This window comes from Zerene cesonia, chromosome 1 (assembly GCF_012273895.1).
Source record: "Zerene cesonia ecotype Mississippi chromosome 1, Zerene_cesonia_1.1, whole genome shotgun sequence".
Lineage (NCBI taxonomy): Eukaryota > Metazoa > Arthropoda > Insecta > Lepidoptera > Pieridae > Zerene > Zerene cesonia.
The window spans coordinates 5,846,290-5,868,159 of NC_052102.1; the positions used below are offsets into that span (position 1 = coordinate 5,846,290).

At 34.1% G+C, this 21,870-nt stretch overlaps 5 protein-coding genes across 5 annotated transcripts in view; 2 read left to right on the forward strand and 3 right to left on the reverse strand.

Annotated features, from left to right (window-relative positions):
• The first annotated feature begins 329 nt into the window (after nt 1-329).
• On the forward strand, nt 330-5,769 carry LOC119839703 (transcription initiation factor TFIID subunit 5). The gene is made up of 12 exons (XM_038366125.1): nt 330-544; nt 617-802; nt 900-1,102; nt 1,290-1,489; nt 2,235-2,436; nt 2,545-2,734; nt 2,840-2,915; nt 3,010-3,147; nt 3,644-3,837; nt 4,857-4,970; nt 5,155-5,335; nt 5,450-5,769. Exons 1-12 carry the CDS (start codon nt 482-484, stop codon nt 5,656-5,658), a joined length of 1,956 nt encoding a protein of 651 aa, XP_038222053.1. The 5' UTR covers nt 330-481; the 3' UTR covers nt 5,659-5,769.
• Nucleotides 5,758-7,694, reverse strand: LOC119839710 (integrator complex subunit 10). The gene has a single exon (XM_038366138.1). It carries the CDS (start codon nt 7,532-7,534, stop codon nt 5,792-5,794), a length of 1,743 nt encoding a protein of 580 aa, XP_038222066.1. The 5' UTR covers nt 7,535-7,694; the 3' UTR covers nt 5,758-5,791.
• Nucleotides 7,695-8,446: 752 nt separating this feature from the next.
• LOC119830642 (F-box/SPRY domain-containing protein 1) lies at nt 8,447-10,662 on the forward strand. Its single transcript, XM_038353703.1, has 4 exons — nt 8,447-9,317; nt 9,448-9,721; nt 9,941-10,031; nt 10,533-10,662. The coding sequence occupies exons 1-4, from the start codon at nt 8,947-8,949 to the stop codon at nt 10,628-10,630; spliced, it is 834 nt and encodes a 277-aa protein (XP_038209631.1). The 5' UTR covers nt 8,447-8,946; the 3' UTR covers nt 10,631-10,662.
• Nucleotides 10,663-14,445: 3,783 nt separating this feature from the next.
• On the reverse strand, nt 14,446-16,781 carry LOC119831160 (transmembrane protein 164). Its single transcript, XM_038354436.1, has 6 exons — nt 16,480-16,781; nt 16,168-16,350; nt 15,655-15,771; nt 15,366-15,444; nt 15,062-15,162; nt 14,446-14,914 (listed from the first exon to the last, which is right to left on the reverse strand). The coding sequence occupies exons 1-6, from the start codon at nt 16,612-16,614 to the stop codon at nt 14,678-14,680; spliced, it is 852 nt and encodes a 283-aa protein (XP_038210364.1). The 5' UTR covers nt 16,615-16,781; the 3' UTR covers nt 14,446-14,677.
• A 1,095-nt stretch (nt 16,782-17,876) lies between these two features.
• LOC119830152 (collagen alpha-1(IV) chain) overlaps nt 17,877-21,870 on the reverse strand; it is a 12,902-nt gene continuing 8,908 nt past the window's right edge. Inside the window, exons 10-12 of the mRNA XM_038353454.1 lie at nt 20,260-21,777; nt 18,906-20,137; nt 17,877-18,829 (exon numbers count right to left, since the gene is read on the reverse strand). Coding sequence (XP_038209382.1) covers nt 18,551-18,829; nt 18,906-20,137; nt 20,260-21,777 — 3,029 coding nt within the window. The 3' untranslated portion in view covers nt 17,877-18,550. The remainder of the gene's footprint in view (nt 18,830-18,905; nt 20,138-20,259; nt 21,778-21,870) is intronic.

The following is a 21,870-nucleotide window of genomic DNA, read 5'->3' on the forward strand; positions in this document are numbered from 1 at the left end:
TTAAGAAAGACACGGAGAGTGGCGTATAATCCGCGAATAGCGACCCTTGGACCTTGTCATGCTTTGAGATATCGCTAGCTAGTGTTTAACGCTAAGAGGATGGGTGAAATTAGTCGTGGAGACGAGAGCGTGCCCATTTCACATAAATTCTCGTAAGATGTGCACGACATTTTTATGCTAGACTTATTCGCTCTATAGCTCGCCTTTGTATATACTCATTATGACATTTATTGTGGTCATAGATAAAGTCTCTAGTTTATGTATGATTGTGAAAAAAATTTAATTGAATCTGTAATTGTGGCAGTGACAGTGACAGACGACACTCGAGTAATGATTTGACATTCGACAGCATTTAAATGTAATTGTTTGCGTGTGTAATTTATAAACATTATACTGTTTTTTTTTCGAATATTGACTAAGAAATATCTTATTTGAGGATTTGTTTCATCCCTTTTTATGAACAGCTTGTAAAGCACTAAAAATGGGAGACAAATCCACACCACTTCTCGCCGTGCTCCACTTATTGAAAAAATACAACTTGAAGGTATTATTCAAATCGAAACTACAATAGCTGTTTCAGTACCGAATCATATATTTTTTTTTAATTATTATTCAGGGCACTGAAGAAATCCTTAGAAAAGAAGCCAACTTAGGAGATACTCAATTTGATAATTTAGACTTACCCGAGGTTGAACTAGCAAGTATCCTCACAGCTCATCATACCGAGAGTGATCCATTTACTTACGAACTTGCATACGATGGTCTCAAGAAATATATTGAAAACTCCTTAGATATTTACAAGGTATATTTAGATTAATCACACATTAATATAATAAAGTTAATTGTAAGATATAACATTTCCATTCGTCAGAAACTCAAATAAGCGTCTTCACTTTCAGTATGAATTATCAACACTACTCTATCCAGTTTTTGTTCACATGTATTTAGTTCTTATACTATATGACCACAATGAACATGCTGAAAAGTTTTTGGAAAGGTTTGGTCCGGAACAAGAGGATTATTACCAGGATGATTTGAAGCGTCTTGCTATAGTGAAAACAAAAGAACAAATAAAAGGAAATGAAATTGCTGAAATATATAGGTATAAATCAACTAGGACATCTTAAAATAATTATAATATTTTTATTCTTATTATATTATATGATTAAATAAACTTTATCTGTTGCACATTTTTGAATAAAGTAAATAAAAGTATATTTTATCAATTTGTAATTCAATATATACCTAATAAATGACAGATTGTTAGTAATTATAATTAATTGTTTTAGTTCAAATAAATTTGAAGTGCAACTTTCGAGAGATGCTTCTTCTCAATTAAAGAGATTTCTGCATGAACAGAAAAGTTCACCGGTGATTATTAATATAATAAATAATCACATACAAATTGATGTTCATGATGGGCCTGGAAGAACTCAAGCTCAAGTGAGAGCAACTGCTGGAGGAATTCTTGGTGAAGCCACAAGAAATGGTATTCAATAATTTTCTCAAAAAAATTTCTCATTAATAATATAAGGCTGATGAGTTTGTTTGTCTGTTTGTTCATCTTTCACCATTGGCATTCAGGGATCATGTACATACTTAATCCCTGGCTGATATAGAGTGTGTATGTTCACATTATTTAGTATTGTATGTAAGCATTATATGATATACCATAACAACATATATAGATTATATAGTAATTACTCATATTCAAATGAATATGCAAAATCTACAAGTAATGGATGTGTTGTATGTTTACTTGAAATAATTTTAAATTCATACAAAATTTGAGTCTCGCTCTCACCCACTGCTATCAAGTTTCATGTAGATAATCAAAGCCTGTGCAATGTACAATACTTGACCAGCATGATATCTCTGAATGTGGTGTGGCAGCTTTTTCATAACCACTATGTGTTGTGACCGCTGTCAGAGTGTTTCGCTCTGTAACTCTTTTAATTCATCCTCTCTGTGTTGTCAGCAAGTTTTTTAATGCTGAATGTGTTAAAGAAATTCATTAAATTTAAAATTCTTATGACAATTTATAGCATTTATGTGTTTATAGCTCAAAAATATTACCAATATTTTTGAGCTATAAACACAATGCCTGTCCAGAGGTCAGGTTCAATTCAACAAGGATTTATCATTAATAGCATTTTAATGCTGTTTAAAATAAATTTCAAGTTATCAATTGCTTTCCATAACAAACCTTTTGATACATTTAATTTTATATACAGAAAACCGGGCAAAAGTATACTATGGCCTTCTTAAAGAACCGTATATAGAAGTTCTTCCAACACCAGTTGAAGATGAAGAGGAAGTAGAAGAAACACCTGATAAGCCTAAAAAGAAGAAAGCTAAAAAGGACAACATATTTATGAAAAAGCCAAAATTGGATCCTAATGCTCCTCCCAATGACAGAATTCCATTGCCAGAATTGTAAGTTGAATATAAATGAGTTTCAAGTATAAGTTGTAAAATCAGCATGTATTTTTCATATTAAATAAAACATTTCCTCTAAAATTTCCATGTCTGTTACAATTAAAGGAAAGAAACTGACAAGATAGAAAAAGGGAAAGCTCTAAGAGAAGCTTCCAAGCGTGTTCAACTGGGACCAGAGACACTGCCTTCTATATGTTTCTATACACTGCTCAACAGCAGTCACAATGCCTTGTGTGCTGATATCTGTGATGATTCCACATTACTTGCCGTGGGCTTTAACAATTCCACTATTAAGGTTAGTAAAATATAAAAATCATAATAATTTGCTACCATTCTTGTGTTAACTAGCTGAGTAGTTTTTGCATCATTAATATACAGAAATATTTTATGATTATTTTAGGTATGGACATTAACAACTGTTAGACTTCGTGGAATGAAATCTGTTGACAAATTGCAAGATATTGACAGAGAAGCAGGTATTTTTTTTCTGTAAAATGAATTGTAATTTGTTGAAAATTGCGCCGAAAAGAGTAGCAGAATTATGTAATTTGAGTTAATAATTTATTACAGGTGATGTTCTTGTAAGAATGATGGAAGAAAAAGACAGAGATACATGTCGTACACTGTTTGGCCATTGTGGACCTGTGTACAAAGTGGGCTTTGATCCATTTAAAACAATGCTCCTATCTTGTTCGGAAGATTCCACAGGTAATACATGAAAAAAAACATGAATCTTAAACAAATTGATAAAATATATCATTGAGTAAGACATGTACCGATTAAATTAATAATATTATAATTATAAGTGATACTTAATAGTAATAATTAAATATTTTAAATTTTCCCGCCTCCATCTTGTCGTAGCGGCCTTTGTCAATTTTAAGTTTGTCACAGTATATAGTATTTCAAGTAGTCAAGCCCTTTGATACCAATATTACCTGAATATTGTGATTAAAATATTTAATCTGCCATTTTGTGGCAGCAGTATGGCATAGCTAATCTTTACTAATTCATCAGCGTTTGAGAGCTACAATGTCACGGCAAAAGACACGCCTTACAACTTATAACATCCAGTCATTTTTGCGCAACGCGGCTTAAATATATTATACAAAATACTAATAACTAATAAGTTACATAGATCATAAAAATTAAAAAAATAAATGTCAATGAGGATATCATGTTATTTATGTTCATATCTTTTCAGTCAGGTTATGGTCATTGCAATGCTGGACGTGTCTAGTCGTATATAGAGGTCATGTTTGGCCGGTTTGGGATGTTAGATGGTCTCCGCATGGCCATTACTTTGTTTCCAGTGGCCACGATCGCACAGTACGTCTTTGGGCCACTGACCATCATCAGCCATTGAGAATATTTGCTGGACATTTGTCAGATGTTGATGTAAGATTTTGATATCATATTATGTAACTTTCGTTAATTTTTAGTACAAAATGATATGTATGTTATTTTTTGTGATTTTTAGATTGTAAGTAGGATAACATCCCTATTAATATTATAAATCCGAAAGTAACTCTGTCTGTCTGTCTGTTACGCTTTAAAGCCACTGAACCGATTTTGACAAAATCTGTTATGAAGATAGAACTGAACTTGGGAAAGGATATGTTGAAAGAGGGGATGAAAGTTTGTATGATAGTTCGTTATTATCAAACCGATTTTGATGAAACTTGGTATGAAGATGGAGCTAACGTGGGAAAGAACAAACCATACTTTTTGATGCGATGAAAATACTCCTGAATATGTCGCGCGATATAAGCGAATCCTACGCGGGCGAAGCCGCGGACGAAAAGCTAGCTTAAAATAATTATAAATGAAACAGTATCAATTAAGATTTTCTCTATGGTTACTACATATTTGAAAGACAGTTTGAAGTCCTTGCTTCAAAGGCATTTTATTATATACGAGATTAATAAAAAAAATTATTGATCAGAATTAATCACCATTAAATTAATATCTTGCTTGATGAATAAAAACACACAAATGATATAATTATTTTTAACAAAAAACGAGACCAGATTTGAAATGTAACACAGTAGGCAGCAACTTTGAATTAAAAAAATGAATCATCCAAATGACTTCACCCACGTAGCATAACCTGCTTTTAAGATAATACGAGAATAAGATATACCATGCGAATAAAGGAATGGACTAGGAAAGGGAAACTGGCCTCCGGTTCATCATTTATTGCACTAAACACACAGTAACATTCATATGCTACTATTTTACGTCGATCTTCTGTGGGATTGTGGTACCTCCCCCGACCGTGCCGATACGTGCTCGACTCGCACATTAAACATATAGTTACCCTCATGTGTTTCAAACATTAAGGCAATTGGAATATTTATACTTTAAAAACTTTATAATAAACAAAAAGAGATGGCTTGATCTATTTTTATTTTCAGTGTGTTCAATTTCATCCTAATTCAAACTATATTGCCACTGGGTCGAGCGACCGAACTGTCCGCATGTGGGACTGTTTGACTGGAACACAAGTACGCATTATGACTGGTCACAAAGTAAGCGGTATTGTATTTATTTTAATTTTTGCTGTGAACTGAAAACCAAAAAATTTTGCCTGATTTTTTAAATCAAAAAACCTTATTATTTTTATTTGAATCTTAACTAATATCATATATGACACCATCCAAAGATAACGCTGTCTATTGCCTTAAACTTATTTAGATTTACACTTATTTACAGCGTACAATATTTACGTTGTCATTCTCTGTGTGCGGCCGCTGGCTCGCATCGGGTGGCGGCGGAGGCGAGATTATCGTTTGGGACATCTCCACTGGCTCACCTACAGCAGCCCTACCTCTTTTCCACTCTGCGCCAATAACTACATTGGCTTTTAGCCGTGACGGTGCAATACTATCATCAGGTTAGATTAAAATAATTTGTTTATTGATGTATGAATATCAAATGCTGCATTGATTGCACACATGCACTTATTGTTTGTTTTGTCCTGTTTTTTATTTAATAAAGTTTGTTACAGGCTCATTGGATTGTACTATCAAATTGTGGGACTTTGTGGCTATAACAGATGAAAGTACAAATGATGATAACAATGCTACTGGTTCAGCGCCAAAGGAAGAAAAATTTCTATTGCGCTCTTTCGCTACTAAAAACTCGCCTCTTAAAAATTTACACTTCACTAGACGCAATCTTCTATTGGCTGTTGGTTCATATGAAGGAAGTTCATAAAAAAACCAACATAATTTATAATTACATTCATCTTAATAATTTAGATACTAAGAGATTTTAATTAAAATGTAATGGAATTTTTCAATAAAACAATCTTAACACCCTATATGTATTTATATTTCATGAATACTATTTAGAGTATTTGAAGTAAATAAGATCTTTCTGAATTGATAAATTGAATCATTAAATTTAACATTGATTCATTACATCTAGCAACTTGAGTTTTCATTGCCTGTTTGAAATCTTCCTTAACACCTTTATCGGCTCCTCTTGTCCCAATTCTTCTTTGCCCTAAATGCTGTTGGGAATTAGGAAGAATATCTAATACAACACTCTTTCCATGCTCATTCCAAATATAACTTAATTCTTCTAATATGTCTATATGAATAATATATGCTGAAAATAAATGATAGTGGAAAACACCTGTTCGTCTTATAACATCTAAGATATGGAGGAATATACTTTCCTCTTGAGGCCACCCTAACTGCATAAGAACCAACATGTGTCCATAAGTAAGATCAGCAGTATTTCCTGTATTTAGTAAAATTCTTATAAGCAATGAGCAGAAATAGTGCATTATGGCAGCTTTAGTTGGTGGTAGGAAATGGAGATGTCTATGCTTTCCACCAACAATCAAATCTGTTTCTAATGTGCCTTCAATAGAAGGCAATTGGGGAAGAGCAACTAAAATATTTTCTACACAAGTTGTATAATTCTTCTGAAAGTAGTTGATTGATATTCTTATAATATTTGCAGAAAGGCTTGTCACATTGGGTGGAGGTATAGCCTCGTCATATTTCCCCTTATAAAGAGCTAATTCTTCAGTAAATCCTTCTAACCACGGTTTGGTTTGCAACTGGGATGTCAATTTCATAAATTCTCTAGAAATTATATCATTACTATGTAGAAGTTCCCAACAATTAGCAGCTGCTTGGAATTGATAAGCTGATACTCCAGTTACTTCTATATCACCCTTTCTTCTCTTAGAAGGTGGTGAATCTGGATCTGACAATGATTCAATTAATAAGTGATTTCCTTTAAGTGATTTGTGTTCATACAGAGATCTAAGAAAATAAGCTAAGCCACAGTAGAGTAATTGCCGACAATCTTCAACATTTCTTAATGTTAAAAGCTTTTGGAAATATGATTCTTTATTCAGACTATTAGCATAATTAACAAGGTAAGGATCCCATCCAAGCTGCCTTCCCAACAAATCTAAGACCCCGAAAAGCCTTTGCCATGGATCAGTAATATCATGTTCAATATCATCATAAACATAGGTATTGTAAAAATCAATTGCTTTTACCAATAATCGTTGAAGCAATCTTGGTGATTCAAGTGAGCTAAGAAGAGGTAGTGTTTCTACGACAAGCAATCTTGCATACCTATTGTCACAAAAAAATTTTTCAGCATTAATTAAAGTCTTTACAAGACTATCTACTCCAAGTTGTGGAAACTTTTTAAGCAAAAGTACTAATAGCCGACAATGTTCCATTGTGTCATCACTATTTTCAACACTTGTTTTTAAAATAGTTAACTGTATGTCTGGTGATATATTATCGAACATTTGACTTAAGAAACTAGGTTCGTAAGATTTCAAAGCGTTTGCAATTGCAGATATTTCTGGCAATAATTCGGGTAAGTTTTGTCCTGAAGTCATTAGAGAACTGAAACATTCTGCTGCTTCGTGAACATTTCCAGACTGTTTTTCCATCAAATACGCCTCGAATTGAATCTTAAAATTTGTTGGAAATAAAGTTTTTGCCGTCAGCATCCATGCTTTAGCAGAATGAATGTTTTGTTGTTGTGCTTCTTTGGCCCTTGATATTATATAATCTTCATCATCTTCATTAAAATTGGCGTCAATTGCAGGCATACTGTTATGTGTTTAGTAATGGATAGTAAATAAACAACAATTATACATTGACTGTATTCGATACCTACACAAACAATCGTAGACCGTAATCCATAACATGATAATTTATACTATACTTCCACCACAGATTGAAACTAGTCACTACGTAAACTACCACAGAGTCACCAACGCAGCCATAATGTTCCATATTATCTTATATATAAAATTCTCGTGTCACAATGTTAGTCTCTATACTCCTCCGAAACGGCTTGACCGATTCCTCTGAAATTTGGTAAGCATATTGGGTAGGTCTGAGAATCGGCTAACATCTATTTTTCATACCACTAAACGATAAGAGTAAGGCAGAACAGCGTTTGCCGGGTGCAGCTAGTAATTATATAAAAGTACTGCTCTCAGCTCTATCTATAGATAGGTACTAATTTTTGCCGTAGTGTACTAGCTGTAGCTACTGACGCGCATCAAAAATGAGTAAAAAATCAATAAACGTACTATTTACAATTCTGGAAAAAATCACTGTAGCTACTCGTTTTCTTATAGTAACAAAGGTTATATTTACTACATTATTTTGTACTACGCGAGAAATTGACATTTTCAATAAGTAACTTTAGTCGACAATAATATTAAATTTTTCAACTCAGCATACTTTTACGTATGATTGTTTACAATTGCTACTTTCTTACCATACCATTTGTCTACACCAGCGCTGGAAGATTTTTGAACTGTTATTTACAGCTTACAGCTGAACACTTTTTAAAATTTTCTACCAAGTGAGATATTACGTAGTATAAAACTTACTCTGTGGCTAGCACCAATTTTTAGGTACCTAGGTACTTGAGGCAAGCTGAAAAAATTTCTCCTATCATACCCCAAAACGAAACTGCTATCTTGGCCGGCGCGTAGCGGGGCTCAATCCACCCCTAATGCATATCTTTTTTTTACAGATAATCTAATAAAAATAAATAAAGTAATGTAGGAACAAGTGTATACAAACAGTAAAAGCAGTTATTACCTTGTGTATTGTTACTACGAACAGACAGACGAACGAGGCGGACTCTCTTTATACTATGGCAGTGCTTGTGTGCAGTTTTGAAGTTTTCAGATTTCTGTCAGTGTCAAGTAAAAATTTGCTTTGATTCATTTACTTGAATTTTCAAAATTCAAAGAACAAATTAATGTTTACTGTTCATAAGTACTGCACTGACAACCTACCTATTGATTATTTTAATTGAAACTCTTCACGGATGAAAAATAGTTGTTTAAAATCTTATAAAATAATGATACGTGTCTGCGCAAACTCAATTCTTGTATTATTTAATATGATTGCATGACTTAAATGTGTTTGTAGAAATATTAATTTATTAATAGTATCGCTGGCGTTAACCGATCTGTGTGTCCAATACATAAACAAAGTTATGTATATCAAAAGAGTTGTCCGGAATTGTAACATTATTGTAATGAATGGATATCAATCCCACAATCACTATCTTATTGCAGAGCTCGTTAAGGATCATCTTTTAGATCATATTTTTACGTATCTTAATTTAAGAGACTTAAAACATTGTATGTTGGTATGTAAAACATGGTTTAGAATACTTAATGACGAAAACAATGACGTGTGGAGGTACCATTGCATCAGAAGGCTGGCAGAAGAAGTTCTAAGATCTGATTTACTTTCAAGCCTTCCAACCTATAAAACCAAATTAAGAGCATACCTTCATGCATGGAACCCATATGATTGTTCAAGAAATATATATATCAAACCAAATGGATTTACTTTACACAGGTAAGAGTTTATACTTAATTGTTTAAGTTATCTTAAATTCAATTTCTTCGTTACTTTTTGACGTAATGGCAGCAACATTGAATGATTTATAAGATCTTTGATCTTTAGATATTGATTTGTTTTATTTTAGAAATCCTGTTGCACAAAGTACAGATGCTTGTCGAGGCAAAGTGGGATTCAGTCGAGGCAGACATGCATGGGAAGTTGTTTGGGAGGGACCCTTAGGAACAGTTGCTGTAATAGGGGTATCTACAAAAGAGGCACCATTGCAGTGCCAGGGGTATGTGGGTTTGCTGGGATATGATGAGCACAGCTGGGGATGGAATTTGGTTGATAACATTTTACTACATAATGGAGAAACTCAAGGAGAATATCCTCTATTAAACAATAGCCCCAAATATCAAGTAAGTCAAAATTACATTTTTCATAATGATTCATAAAAAAGAATGAGTTTCTTGCCCAGGAAGGTAGATATATATTTGTAAGGCATTAATTTTTTTTTTTATTATTTTCCCAATCCAACCAGAAACACATCCAGCAAACCATTAAACTCATTCAGCTGATATTGAATTATTATTGGTGTAACCAACTTTTATATTGATGTTATGTTTTCTTGCATACAGGTTGGAGAGCGTGTAAGAGTTATATTGGATTGTGAGTCTGGAACACTATGTTTTGAAAAAAAATATGAATTTTTGGGTGTTGCTTTCAGAAGTAAGTATTGTATTACATCATTTATATTTTTAATGTTCTAGTCTTTTTTGCACACATAGTTATTTGCAGGATCTAGACACACAGCAGCAAGTCAAACCAAGTTCAAGCAAAGAATTGGTGTCATCAAAAAATCAGTGTTATGCCAGCATATATTTACACACATGTTCTTTAGCAACTTTCTACACTCATCTAAATATGTTTACAGTTTTTGAATGTGGAAAATAGATTCAAATTATCTTTCTACCAAATTTCCTCCAAATGGGTTCAGTTTTTTAGGCCTGAGAAAGAATCAGACAGTGTAATAACATCAACTTTCTACTGAATAACATCTAGTAGCAAAATATGCTAGATAAAATTCAATTTGTAGGAAATAAAACAAAAAATAAAAATTTTATACCCTTATTAAACAAATTATCAGGGAATAAAAACAAAATATAATAAATGCATGTAAGAATACATAGATAATTATTATATTAATTATGTTTTTATACAATTTTACAGATCTTCCATTCAAAACAAAGTTGTATCCAACAGTGTCTGCAGTGTATGGTAATACAGAAGTTTCAATGGTGTATGTTGGTTTACCTCTTGATGGTTGATATAACTATACAAATTATGAGTACAGCTAGTCAAAATGTGTGATAAATATTATGGTATATTATGTCCATGTGTAAAACCAAGTATGAATATTAAAAATAATACAACCACAGCAATATAGAACCATTAGTCACATGAATTGGGAAAACTATTATCGAATGATACATTATTTTATAACTTTCTCTGAATTAATTCTGTCATAGAGAAATAATTCAATCTCATCGTTCATCTTATGTTCTATGTAATTCTAAATACATAATTATATTCAGAAGAATAAAGTATTCTAGTCATATTTCCTTTTAACTAGTGTAATTACTCTGTTGTATGATATATCTTGATTTAAGTGTTTTTTTATATGCATAGTTCCTAGTATGTTTATTGAGTGCATCCTGGCAAGATTTGCTTATTTTGAGCTAGTGATTGACATACCTCTAATTATATTATTAAATACTACAAGGTCCCGGAAATTTAATAAAACGCCATTTGTTTATTATGCATTTTCATATAAGAGCACTTGTCATGAAAATATAGAAAATTACCTAATAGATTAGTTTGAACACGTTATATTTAGTTTTGAAAACTGTTTTTATTCCTTAAAATGATTTTTTTAATAAGACTAAATTGAATTATACAGCTATTTTTAAAGCAATTGAAGTTTTACTTTCGTATCCTGTAAAAATTATGGAACTTGTTTTATTTACCGTGCTAATATAGTTAGATTTTAGCATGAAAAAAGGAATTTGAAGGCTAGGAAATTGATCTCAACATATTGAATACGGCGAAACAGTTGAACGAATGCAGTTAATCAAATTACACAAACGCTGCGCTACATGTTTACAATGAGATAAAATTATCGAGGGTAGAGGTAGGGAGTCTTCCCATATGGTAGAAAATTAACAAAAATGTGCAGGCTGTAAATAAGTTCAAAAACCTTCCACTTTTCGGCACTGGTGTAGGCACAGGGTATGGAATACATGTAGCAAATGTAAACGAATTGAACTACGCCGAGTTAAAAAAATTAGTAATATTGTCGACTAATTACTTACGAGTAGTTACTTATTGAAAATGTCAACTACTCGCGTTATACAAAATAATGTAGTAAATATAACCTTAAAGAGTTATTATGAGAAAAGGTGTAGCTAGAGTGATTTTATTGTACGTTTTTATTCATTTTATTGTAAAAGTACGTTTATTGATTTTCTGAGTTTCTTTAAACTCTACTCTGATGCTTATGTGGCGCCACTTTAATTCAATGTATTATTACGACGGACACTTTTTCATGTATAGGTCAGATGAAAATGCGATGAACGCCGCGAATAATATTTGTGCGGTTTACGGACCTAATGCGGTATCAAGTGGTTCAAGTTCGGTATCAAGTCCTGAAATTTTAGTGTGAAAGATGAGTTTCGCTCGGGGCGCCCTCCACATGCAAATCACTGCCATCTTTGAGAAAGTGGAGCAAGATCGAAATATCAGTAGCCACGACCTGCTTGTACAGCTTTTTACTTTGTGAATATTTTTGTTTTTATTTTGTTTTATTTGAGTAATAAAGTGTTTATTGTTATTATTACGACATAGCTGAAGAACTGGATGTGGATCATAAAACAGTTTTACGTCAGTTATGAAATGTAGTATAGGTACTAGGAAAAACTTAACATTTGCATACCACATGAACTCACTGAGAGAAACCTAAGCAACGTGTTTCCAATTGCGATTATATTTTGTTGAAACATGAACAATGCCGAATCATTCATTTCTTAAATAGTTGATTAATTTAGGGTGATGAAAAATGGGTGACTTACGATAAGAATGTGCGAAAAAGAACATGATCGAAGCATGGACCAACTACAGACACGACCCACAGACCGTGGCTAAGCCCAGCCTCACTGGGTACAAGTGATGCTATCTGTATGGTGGGATTAGAAAGGAATCGTCCACTTTGAGCTTATGCCACCGGGTAAACTATCAATTTTGACCTCTACTGATGAGTTTAAAATTAGAAACTGCCTTCCCAACCGGTCGTAAACGAAAAACAATTGTGACGATCCAAGAGTGAGATCTAATTGAATAAATAATTGTTTGAGTTTGAGAAAAACGGGCCCTAGCTGGTGAATAGGAAGGACGTGGTGTTCCACGATAAAAAAGCCAGACGACACTCATCTAAAGCCGGGTAGAAAAAATTGAGAGAGCTTGGCTGGGATGTGTTGATGCATTCTCCGTATAGCCCTGACTTTGCCCCATCAAATTTCCACCTGTTTCGATTATAGCAGAACTTTTTAGGAAGCATAAAGTAACCTCAAAAGAACACTGTTTACCTTACTTGATTTACTTGATTTTGACTACAGATTTTTTTAATCAAGTTTCAAAATTTTTACAGGAATGGGATCGTGGCACTACCCACAAGATGGCAAAAAGTAATCGATCAAAAGGCCACAATACATTTTATAAACAAATAAATATTATACCTAAACATGTTTTGTTTTTGTACAAACAATATGAAATACTTTTGCCCCAAGCTAATATAAACAAAAAACGCTTGATAATTTCTATACTCTGTTAATAAAGCAGATCAATTTAACACATCACGTTTTTAAATATCTTGAATGATATGTGTAAAAACGATGTTAATTTTATTACAACTTTAAATATATTATATATAACAGGACCTTTATTACGAAATAAGAAATTATCGTATTTGTAGTTTTAATTTTCTCTAAATCTTATAAACAAAACTGCTATAAAGTGGACGATGATGTTTTTTTCGGAGATGAATTCTTACCTATAGTCCTATCACAGATAATACTTACTCTTCAACGTCCTACTGACTGGGGTCGATCTTTATTGAGACTAGCTAGTCAACCAGTACCATAAGTCGCCATAAAATTGTAAAAACCTTTATAATATAATTTAACTCGCGCGATTGCAAACCGTCAAAAAATTGTGCTCCGTAACATTTGCCAACAATTTAAATGCATTATTTTTTGTTAGACCATAATGCATATATTATCCTACATAAATAAATGAATATATTATCCTACTGGTATTTTTCAAATAAAGTTAATCTAACTTGACCTATCATATCGAAAACCCATTTCACAATTATTGACGGTTTCACATTCTTAGATTCATCTACCCTAAATTACAATACATTTGTTTAAATCAGGCAAGATTACATGCTGTGACTGACTTTTTATTTCGTTATTATGTGTTCCCATAATCAATAACAATAAACAATTTGTTGGGTAGGATCCTACTTATATAGATACTTATAATATGTATATGATACAAATAATACATGACTGATATTACAATGAATACATGACATGAATAATACATTATACAAATAAAACTTGTAACTTGACCCAAATTTACATGTTGTGTTATAAGATTTAATGTAACAGGTGTTGGTTGACCACATTAAAAAGAAATAAAATAAAAATTATTAATTAAACTATTATAAATAAGATTATTCATAAATTTTTTCTTTTATTATGCGCGCAGCATCTGAGCTTTTGATTTTTGATACATCTGATAGTAAGCGATCACCACCGCTCACAGAGGTAATGTCCGGTTTTTAGGAGTTGAAGAATAAGGAAAGGATTGACCATTGGAAAAAAGGAATGGACTGGGAAGGGTGAGGGAAAGGAAACGGACCTCCGGCTCCCCACTCGCTGTAAAACACAGTTATATTACTATTTCACGCTGTGGGGGTGTGCGATTTGAGCCGAAGTGTGCTAGACTCCCACATGTAAGTTCTCAATTTCCTTTCCCATGTAATAAGAAAACTAAAAAAGTGAGACAAGAATTAAAAATGCTGTTATAGCTCAACATTTTTATTTGTGAATATTGTTGTATTCAAATAACGACTTCAATGTGCGAAAATTAAAGCAAAATCGAGCATAATACTTAAAATAATAACTTTAGCGCATTTTCTACGTTTTAAATCTACTTGGTGCTTATTTTATACGCAGGCTTTGCCGAATATATCACATGGCTATTTCCGCACGGTGGAAGTAGCGTAAACAACGAAATAAGCGTTTAATAAAAAGCTACTCAGCATGTTCTCTTTGCTCTAGAATATTGTCTAATAAATTATCTTTCATCTTTGGTTTAACTTTCGTAGGCGGAAACTTAGTAAGGCAAAATTCTGCAACAAGGCAGAAAAGTTTACATAACATTGGACAGAGAATAGCCTGGTGTAATACTGCAGCTATACGGTACCATGGACCGTCAAAGGGATCCAATATAGCCGGACATAGCATATGATTTAAGTTGACTTGTGCTGGCTGAAAAAAATTAAATGCTTATTAATGCATTTAAATAACTAATAACATAATAGAAATCAATAATAACATTTTCAGCAAATAAGTTTAGTTTATATATATATACACAAATAATCCTTAGGTAATTAAATATTAAGGAGATTAACTTACTATGGCAATAATTTGTAAAATAATGAAGTGGTATAACAAATTGAGACAGTAACTGAAGATAGCCCAATTAAAGTCCCAAAAAGGTTCAATATTATAAACACCTAAAAATTTAAATAAATACATATAAGGATAATGGGTTATTATAACTCAATAATTATCAGGATTTGAGCTGAGCCATATGAAAGGTTTAAAACAATTAGCAAATGTTGACTAAATTGTAAACAGCTATTTATACCAATTAACATTTAAACCTTTGTATATGGTTCCACTTATTTATATTTTATTTCAAGTTCACAACACATACCACCAATTCTGAGCAAATAGTAGGGTATGACAAACATCATACCATGTTGAATCCAATACAATGCAGCTTCAGCTAATATCTACAAATAAATAATGAATTAATATTAAGTTAATATTTTTATCTTATTTAATAGTTGAAATCATAAAAACTATATATGATGAGGTGGATTCAAACCCATATTTTCCCTCACCATGTCAATGCTATATAGCTACTAGGCCACCCATTCTATGTTACAATTTTTGTAAGGGTAGCAATTTGTCAATATATGAAATTAAAACTAATCACTTACAGTTCTGGAAGCTGTCTCTGGAAATAAAAAGGCTAAAAGTGGTCCATTAAGTAGATTTAAATGAATTCTAAAGAGAGCTGTTACAGATTTGCTAGGTGGTGCCGCCAATAAATAAATCTGAAATAATGATAAACTGGTGTTACACATTATGGTCTTTAAAATTTGAATTCATCATGTACATTTAATTTTCAACAATTAGACAGAAATGGTAATTTGCTAGATATTTATATTATTTTGCCTATATAGGTAAATATAAGTATCATCCAAATATTAGCTCTTTGTATAGCCTAAAATTCACAAATTATTTCTATTTCTATCAAACACAAGAAAATACTAAATTATTTCTATGTAAACAATGTCTTCTACTAATTTAATAACTATTTTGTAACACATTTGTATTTAAAATGTTTTTTTAAGGTATATTTGTGCAATAATTTTGTAATTGCATATTTATAAATTAAATTATCGCACTGTTATGGCGAAAAGGAGCATAAATCAAATTAAAATACTTACTTGAATTAAAGTTGTCACATGGCATGGATTTAATAAATATATAACAGTGCGGGATGCAAATTTGAAACCAATTTCCATCCCCCATAATAAGGCCAATAGTATCACAAGTAACCTTTTACCTCCTCTGTCACTCTTAACATATGATGTTTCATTTGGAATGTGTAACTTTGGGAACGTTTTTACCTTTCCAACAACAAAAAAATATATTAATTAAATTAAATCTACATACATCGTAACAATGTTTATAATTTAATTATGTCTGGACATTACGTAAATTTGAATATATTTGATATTCAAAGAATACATACTTACAATAACATAAATACAAATTGCAGCTACTAGAATGGTTTCAATAATTTTTCTTTGAGTGGATAAAAAAAACGCACACTCGGGGCCCACATTTCTAGGTACAGCTTTATTCGCACCACTGTATGCCCATTCAAACATTATGATATTTTTTATTGTTTAGACATTATGAATAAATTGGTATTATAGCCAATTATTTGTATATTTCAATAAAAAAAATACAATAGAATATTTTCATTCAGTGCGCGGAGACTTGTCCCTTGCTTTTCCCGCTTATTGACACGACGGCGTAGGGTTGCCACTATAGAGTAAGGAATATATATTTTCCGGCCTAACCGCCATGTTGCCACTTGCAGTTTACGTAGCACAGAGTAATTAAAGAGATCTCTTTATATCGACTATATTTGTAGCTATTGCTCATAAAGTTGACCAGTCGTCAGACCAGCCGAGCAAACATTGAGCGAGTTGCAGCCTGATGTTCTCGAACAGCATCAAAACTCTCTGGACCCTCTTTGGTAGATTTTGGGTAGTTTGTGGTGTAGATCTTATCCTCCTCAGTGTTAATCTGGGATTAATGTAGAACTACGTAATACGTAGTATATTAACCCATCAGCAATATAAAAGACTTCAATAACCGCCTTGCAGGAATCATTTGGTTATTGGTACATTTGATACCTGCTGTGGCCCAAAATGTGTAGATATAAGAATGAAGTAACAACGAAATAGCTAGATTAAATCTAACTTTAAGTTTATTCCCAATTCATCGGTTGAAGCAATATTCCAAGTCGGAGGTTTTAAAAATTTCTATGGACTAATGATTCGAAAAGTTTACAGAATAACGTTCTGAGATGTTCTAGACATGATATAGAAATAACCAAAATGTGAGAGTAACCAAAATATATAATGAAATAATGTTATGAATTGATTTATGAATGACCCAGAATGTTTTTAAATTGGTTATTATCAATCTGGAATGTTGTAGACAGTTCAAAAACTTGTGAATAAATGTGAAGATATGAATTTCAAAATGTGTGAAACTGTTATTATCGATCTGGAATTTACAAGCTAGTTAGATATTGGGAATGTTATAGAAGATTCTTAAATAGATGCATACTGTTATTAGGGATCTAAATAGTCTAAATTTTGGAAATCTAGAAAATACCAAAATTGTTGTCCCAACTCTCATACAAACTGAAACATGTTAAACTGAGATTTTTATCTATTCCAACGAACAAACACATATAACTTCATATGTTAGAGACATATTACCAAATTATAAAAAAGGGAAAATGTTTATGTTAGATACACAGAATACAAACACAGTAATATTTTTGGAAATTATTTTTATTAAAATGAAAACTTATCATATTCAATATCTATATAACATTATTAATTTATCTACAATGGCAGTGTTTATGTACTTATTTTTATTACATACCATAGATAAAAGATATTTCAAAAATATGTGAATCACTTTAATTAGTTTTCTTTATATTATGATTTTCTTAGGCTATTTAACATTTAAGTAATGTAAGCAGTTAAGTTAAGTATACACAAAAGCTTCCTAGCTTAAATTGTTACATGGAAAATTCAAATAAGTGAATTACAATAAAAATTAAATCTAAAATCAAAATTCTATGCATGTAAAGTTTTAATCGACAAAACGTAAGACAGAGCCATACCCCATCAATACGATTACTATACACCCAACTTCTTTATTATATTTATCTTTTTTGATTTGACTTCATGGAACAATGTTTATAGTGACTAGTCAATATATAAAATGATTCTACTTAAATACAGTATTTCCAGTTTCACACGTTCTATGTCACGTATTCCGTTAAATATTTCGTTGTGTGATTGATAAATATTTTGTAACTTAAACTAATCTTAAGATTAAATAGCTTTGGTGTATTTTTGTATAAATGCAAATAATATTAAAAATGTAAATGTAATTTCCATCCATCTATCAGAATTTTCTTTATTTGCAATAACATTTGAAACAATATTTTGTGAACGTTACATTATCGAGAAGATTCTATTTATAACACCCATTAAATCCATTACAAGTTCAAACTTAATATGGTACTGGTTGACTTGCTGTGTTTTTAATGCAAACAGTACATCTCGAGACTCGTGTAAGTAAGCGCCCTGCTTTTATTGTCTCCCTTTCAGGCATGGCAAATTGCTTATTCTCATCGATGGTCGCCATCCAAAAACTAAGTTTATTAGCGAAATGATGACACGTACCACCTTCACCGTTACATTCTATAAATGGTGTCGCCCGGAAATCTTCAAGACATGAGCCAGGGCTTGCAAGAGCTTGTCCACCTCCGTTTCCTCCAGCGCCAGTGTGCTATAACAACGACGATGCATTAGTTAAATGCTGCGTTTATGTATAATTAATCGAATTAAAATAAAGTTTTACTTACCATGACAAAACTGTAACCTATCCATAACGAATTCCATCCAGCTGGACAGTTTGGTATATCTTGAGTTTGACTGTGTACTGCAATAACGTTAGCAGGAACTTCACAAACTACGCATCTTGATATGTGTTTTGCAATTTCATAATTTTCTACTGGCATCATAGGTATAGGGTTGTTAGTAGACAACCAATAACTTCGATCGTTTCGACTCGCGTAGTTGCATACATCATTGAGATCACAAAATAGGAATGGCATTGTGCTGAATTTTCGTACACAAGAACCGGCGTAACCTAAATCTTGATTGTGAGCTTTTTCGTTACCATCGATGTATAACAAGGAATATCCATCCCATAGTTTAATATGACCAGGCTCGCATTGAGGCACTTTTTCAGTTTGACTATGTTTAACTAAAAGGAATCCAGTAAGGTAATCTTTGTACTCACAAGGCGCTCCAGGAGCACCTGGTAAACCAGGCATACCAGTTCGTCCTATTTCTCCTCTTTCACCTTGGAATCCTTGTAAGCCTTGAGGCCCAGGAGGACCAGTAAGACCTCTAGGACCTGGAAAACCGCGGTCTCCTTTTTCACCCGGGTTACCATCTAATCCTCTCGAGCCAGGTATTCCATCTCGACCAGGTGGACCATCCAATCCAGGAGGTCCTCTTGGACCAGGTTCACCTTTAGCTCCATAGACAATTTGTGCTGCATCTCCTTTATCACCTTTCATTCCTTCAACTCCAATTAAACCAAGTCTTCCTGGAACACCCTTGTTTCCTTTGTCTCCTTGGAAACCCATTGGGCCTTGTTGCCCATCAAGACCATCAAGTCCACGTTCTCCCTTGTCTCCCTTATCCCCTTGCAATCCGGGTAAACCGGGAGGACCTTGTTCACCTTTCATACCTGGTTGACCGAACCCAATAGCACCTTTATCACCTTTAGTTCCCTTTTCACCTGGTACACCAGGTGGCCCTGGCGCACCTGGTTTTCCATCGAAACCTGGAGGTCCAGCAACACCTTCGCGTCCTTGGTCTCCTTTTTCTCCTTGTAGGCCTGGTTGTCCAGGAGTTCCTGGAACTCCAACTTGTCCCGGCAGTCCCGGAAGGCCTTGTTCTCCTTTTTCACCTGGTGCACCTGGTAAACCTTGTCGACCATGTTTCCCAGCGAGACCTGGTAAACCTTTTTCACCTTTAATGGTTAGACCAGGTCTTCCTTCGGGTCCAGCTGGGCCTCTATCACCTGTAAATTGTCAATATTTTAAAAACATTTGTCAAAAATATATTATGAGGGAAAATATCTGCAGTAACAAATTATATAATTTAAATATAGATACATATAATAAATGAGAAAGTAAATATAACCTTTTTCGCCAAGGAGTCCGTTGCGGCCCATTTCTCCCTTTTGTCCATTATATCCACGTTCACCTTTTTCTCCTTGCATCCCTTGTAACCCATCTCTGCCTCTTTCACCCTTTTCTCCTTGTACGCCAGGTAATCCTGGTTGTCCTATGTCTCCCTTTTCTCCTTTTACATTTATTGAAGGACCCGGAAGCCCTCTATCTCCTTTTTGACCTGGATAACCTCTTTGGCCTTCTAATCCTGGAGGGCCAAGTGGACCTCTATCACCTTTAGGACCATCGAGTCCATCTCTGCCATCAAATCCTCGGTCTCCTTTATCTCCTTTCTCTCCTTCAAGACCTGGAAGACCTATATCTCCTTGTAAACCCGGTGCTCCATCTAAGCCCGGTCGACCAGGACGGCCAGGCTCTCCTGTTAATCCTCTATCACCTTTTAATCCAGATAATCCTGTTAAACCACGATCGCCCTTATCGCCCTGCTGACCCGGAGATCCATTCATTCCTGATGGACCCATATCACCCTTTTCGCCTGGGGTTCCAGGAATACCATACCCTGGAAGACCATCATCTCCTTTGCTTCCTTTTTGACCATCTTGTCCAGGCTGTCCGTCTAATCCTCTTAAACCTGGTAGACCGGCATCACCCTTTTCACCTTTACTTGCTGCTAAGCCTGCATCACCCTTAGGACCCATGGGGCCTGGGAAGCCTCGATCCCCCTTATCTCCAGGGATGCCTGTTCTTCCAGGCGGACCAGGGGGCCCATGAAAACCTTGATCTCCTTTTAAACCCTTAATACCAGCAGGTCCCATAGGACCATCCGCACCAGGATTACCTGGAATACCCGCGATTCCAATATCTCCTTTGTCTCCCTTTTCTCCTGGACTACCATCTACGCCTGTGATACCACGTATTCCTGGACGACCTCGAGGCCCTGGAAAACCTTTAGGACCATCTGGACCTTGCATGCCTGGTTCACCCTTTTGACCTGGTAATCCAACCACACCGGGTTGTCCTGTTTTGCCAGGGAAACCTTGTTGACCTTTTGGCCCGTTTCGTCCTGGTATACCAGGTGTACCTGGAACTCCAGGGGGTCCTACTGGGCCTGCATCACCTTTGAATCCCATAGGACCAGGTAAGCCAGGTCTACCTGAGAAGCCTTTATCACCTTTTTCACCTTGTAATCCAATTGGACCAGATGGGCCATCTGTTCCAGGTATACCAGATATACCTCTTGGCCCAGAGTCACCTTTGTTTCCTTTCAAACCAGGTGGACCTGGAGGACCTGGCATAGATGGTCCAATTTCACCTTTGTCACCCTTGAACCCTGGTAGCCCAGGGAATCCTCTGGGTCCAATTTCTCCAGCGGTTCCTGGGAATCCCATTGATCCTATTTCCCCTTTGTCTCCTTTTAATCCAGGTAGACCTCTTGGTCCTACAGGACCGGCACGTCCAGCTAATCCTTTTTGACCCTTGTCTCCCGTTCTACCCGTAAAGCCTCTATCACCCTTATCACCAGGTAGACCTGTGAAAAAATATTCTAGCTGCATCATCTATCATTTAGGGGTATGAAAAATAGATGTTGGCCGATTCTCATAGATACCGGATAAGCACAAAA

Bases quoted from the DNA above. Each gene is read 5' to 3' on its own strand.
- LOC119839703 (XM_038366125.1), top strand. From the start codon at position 482: ATGGGAGACAAATCCACACCACTTCTCGCCGTGCTCCACTTATTGAAA. The intron at 803-899 runs GTATATTTAGAT...CTTCACTTTCAG, and splicing joins ACTCCTTAGATATTTACAAG to TATGAATTATCAACACTACT. The intron at 4,971-5,154 runs GTAAGCGGTATT...ACTTATTTACAG, and splicing joins GCATTATGACTGGTCACAAA to CGTACAATATTTACGTTGTC.
- LOC119839710 (XM_038366138.1), bottom strand. From the start codon at position 7,534: ATGCCTGCAATTGACGCCAATTTTAATGAAGATGATGAAGATTATATA.
- LOC119830642 (XM_038353703.1), top strand. From the start codon at position 8,947: ATGTATATCAAAAGAGTTGTCCGGAATTGTAACATTATTGTAATGAAT. The intron at 9,318-9,447 runs GTAAGAGTTTAT...GTTTTATTTTAG, and splicing joins AATGGATTTACTTTACACAG to AAATCCTGTTGCACAAAGTA. The intron at 10,032-10,532 runs GTAAGTATTGTA...ACAATTTTACAG, and splicing joins TTTGGGTGTTGCTTTCAGAA to ATCTTCCATTCAAAACAAAG.
- LOC119831160 (XM_038354436.1), bottom strand. From the start codon at position 16,614: ATGTTTGAATGGGCATACAGTGGTGCGAATAAAGCTGTACCTAGAAAT. The intron at 15,163-15,365 runs GTATGTGTTGTG...TTAAATTTTTAG, and splicing joins CTATTTGCTCAGAATTGGTG to GTGTTTATAATATTGAACCT. The intron at 14,915-15,061 runs GTAAGTTAATCT...AATTTTTTTCAG, and splicing joins TTTTACAAATTATTGCCATA to CCAGCACAAGTCAACTTAAA.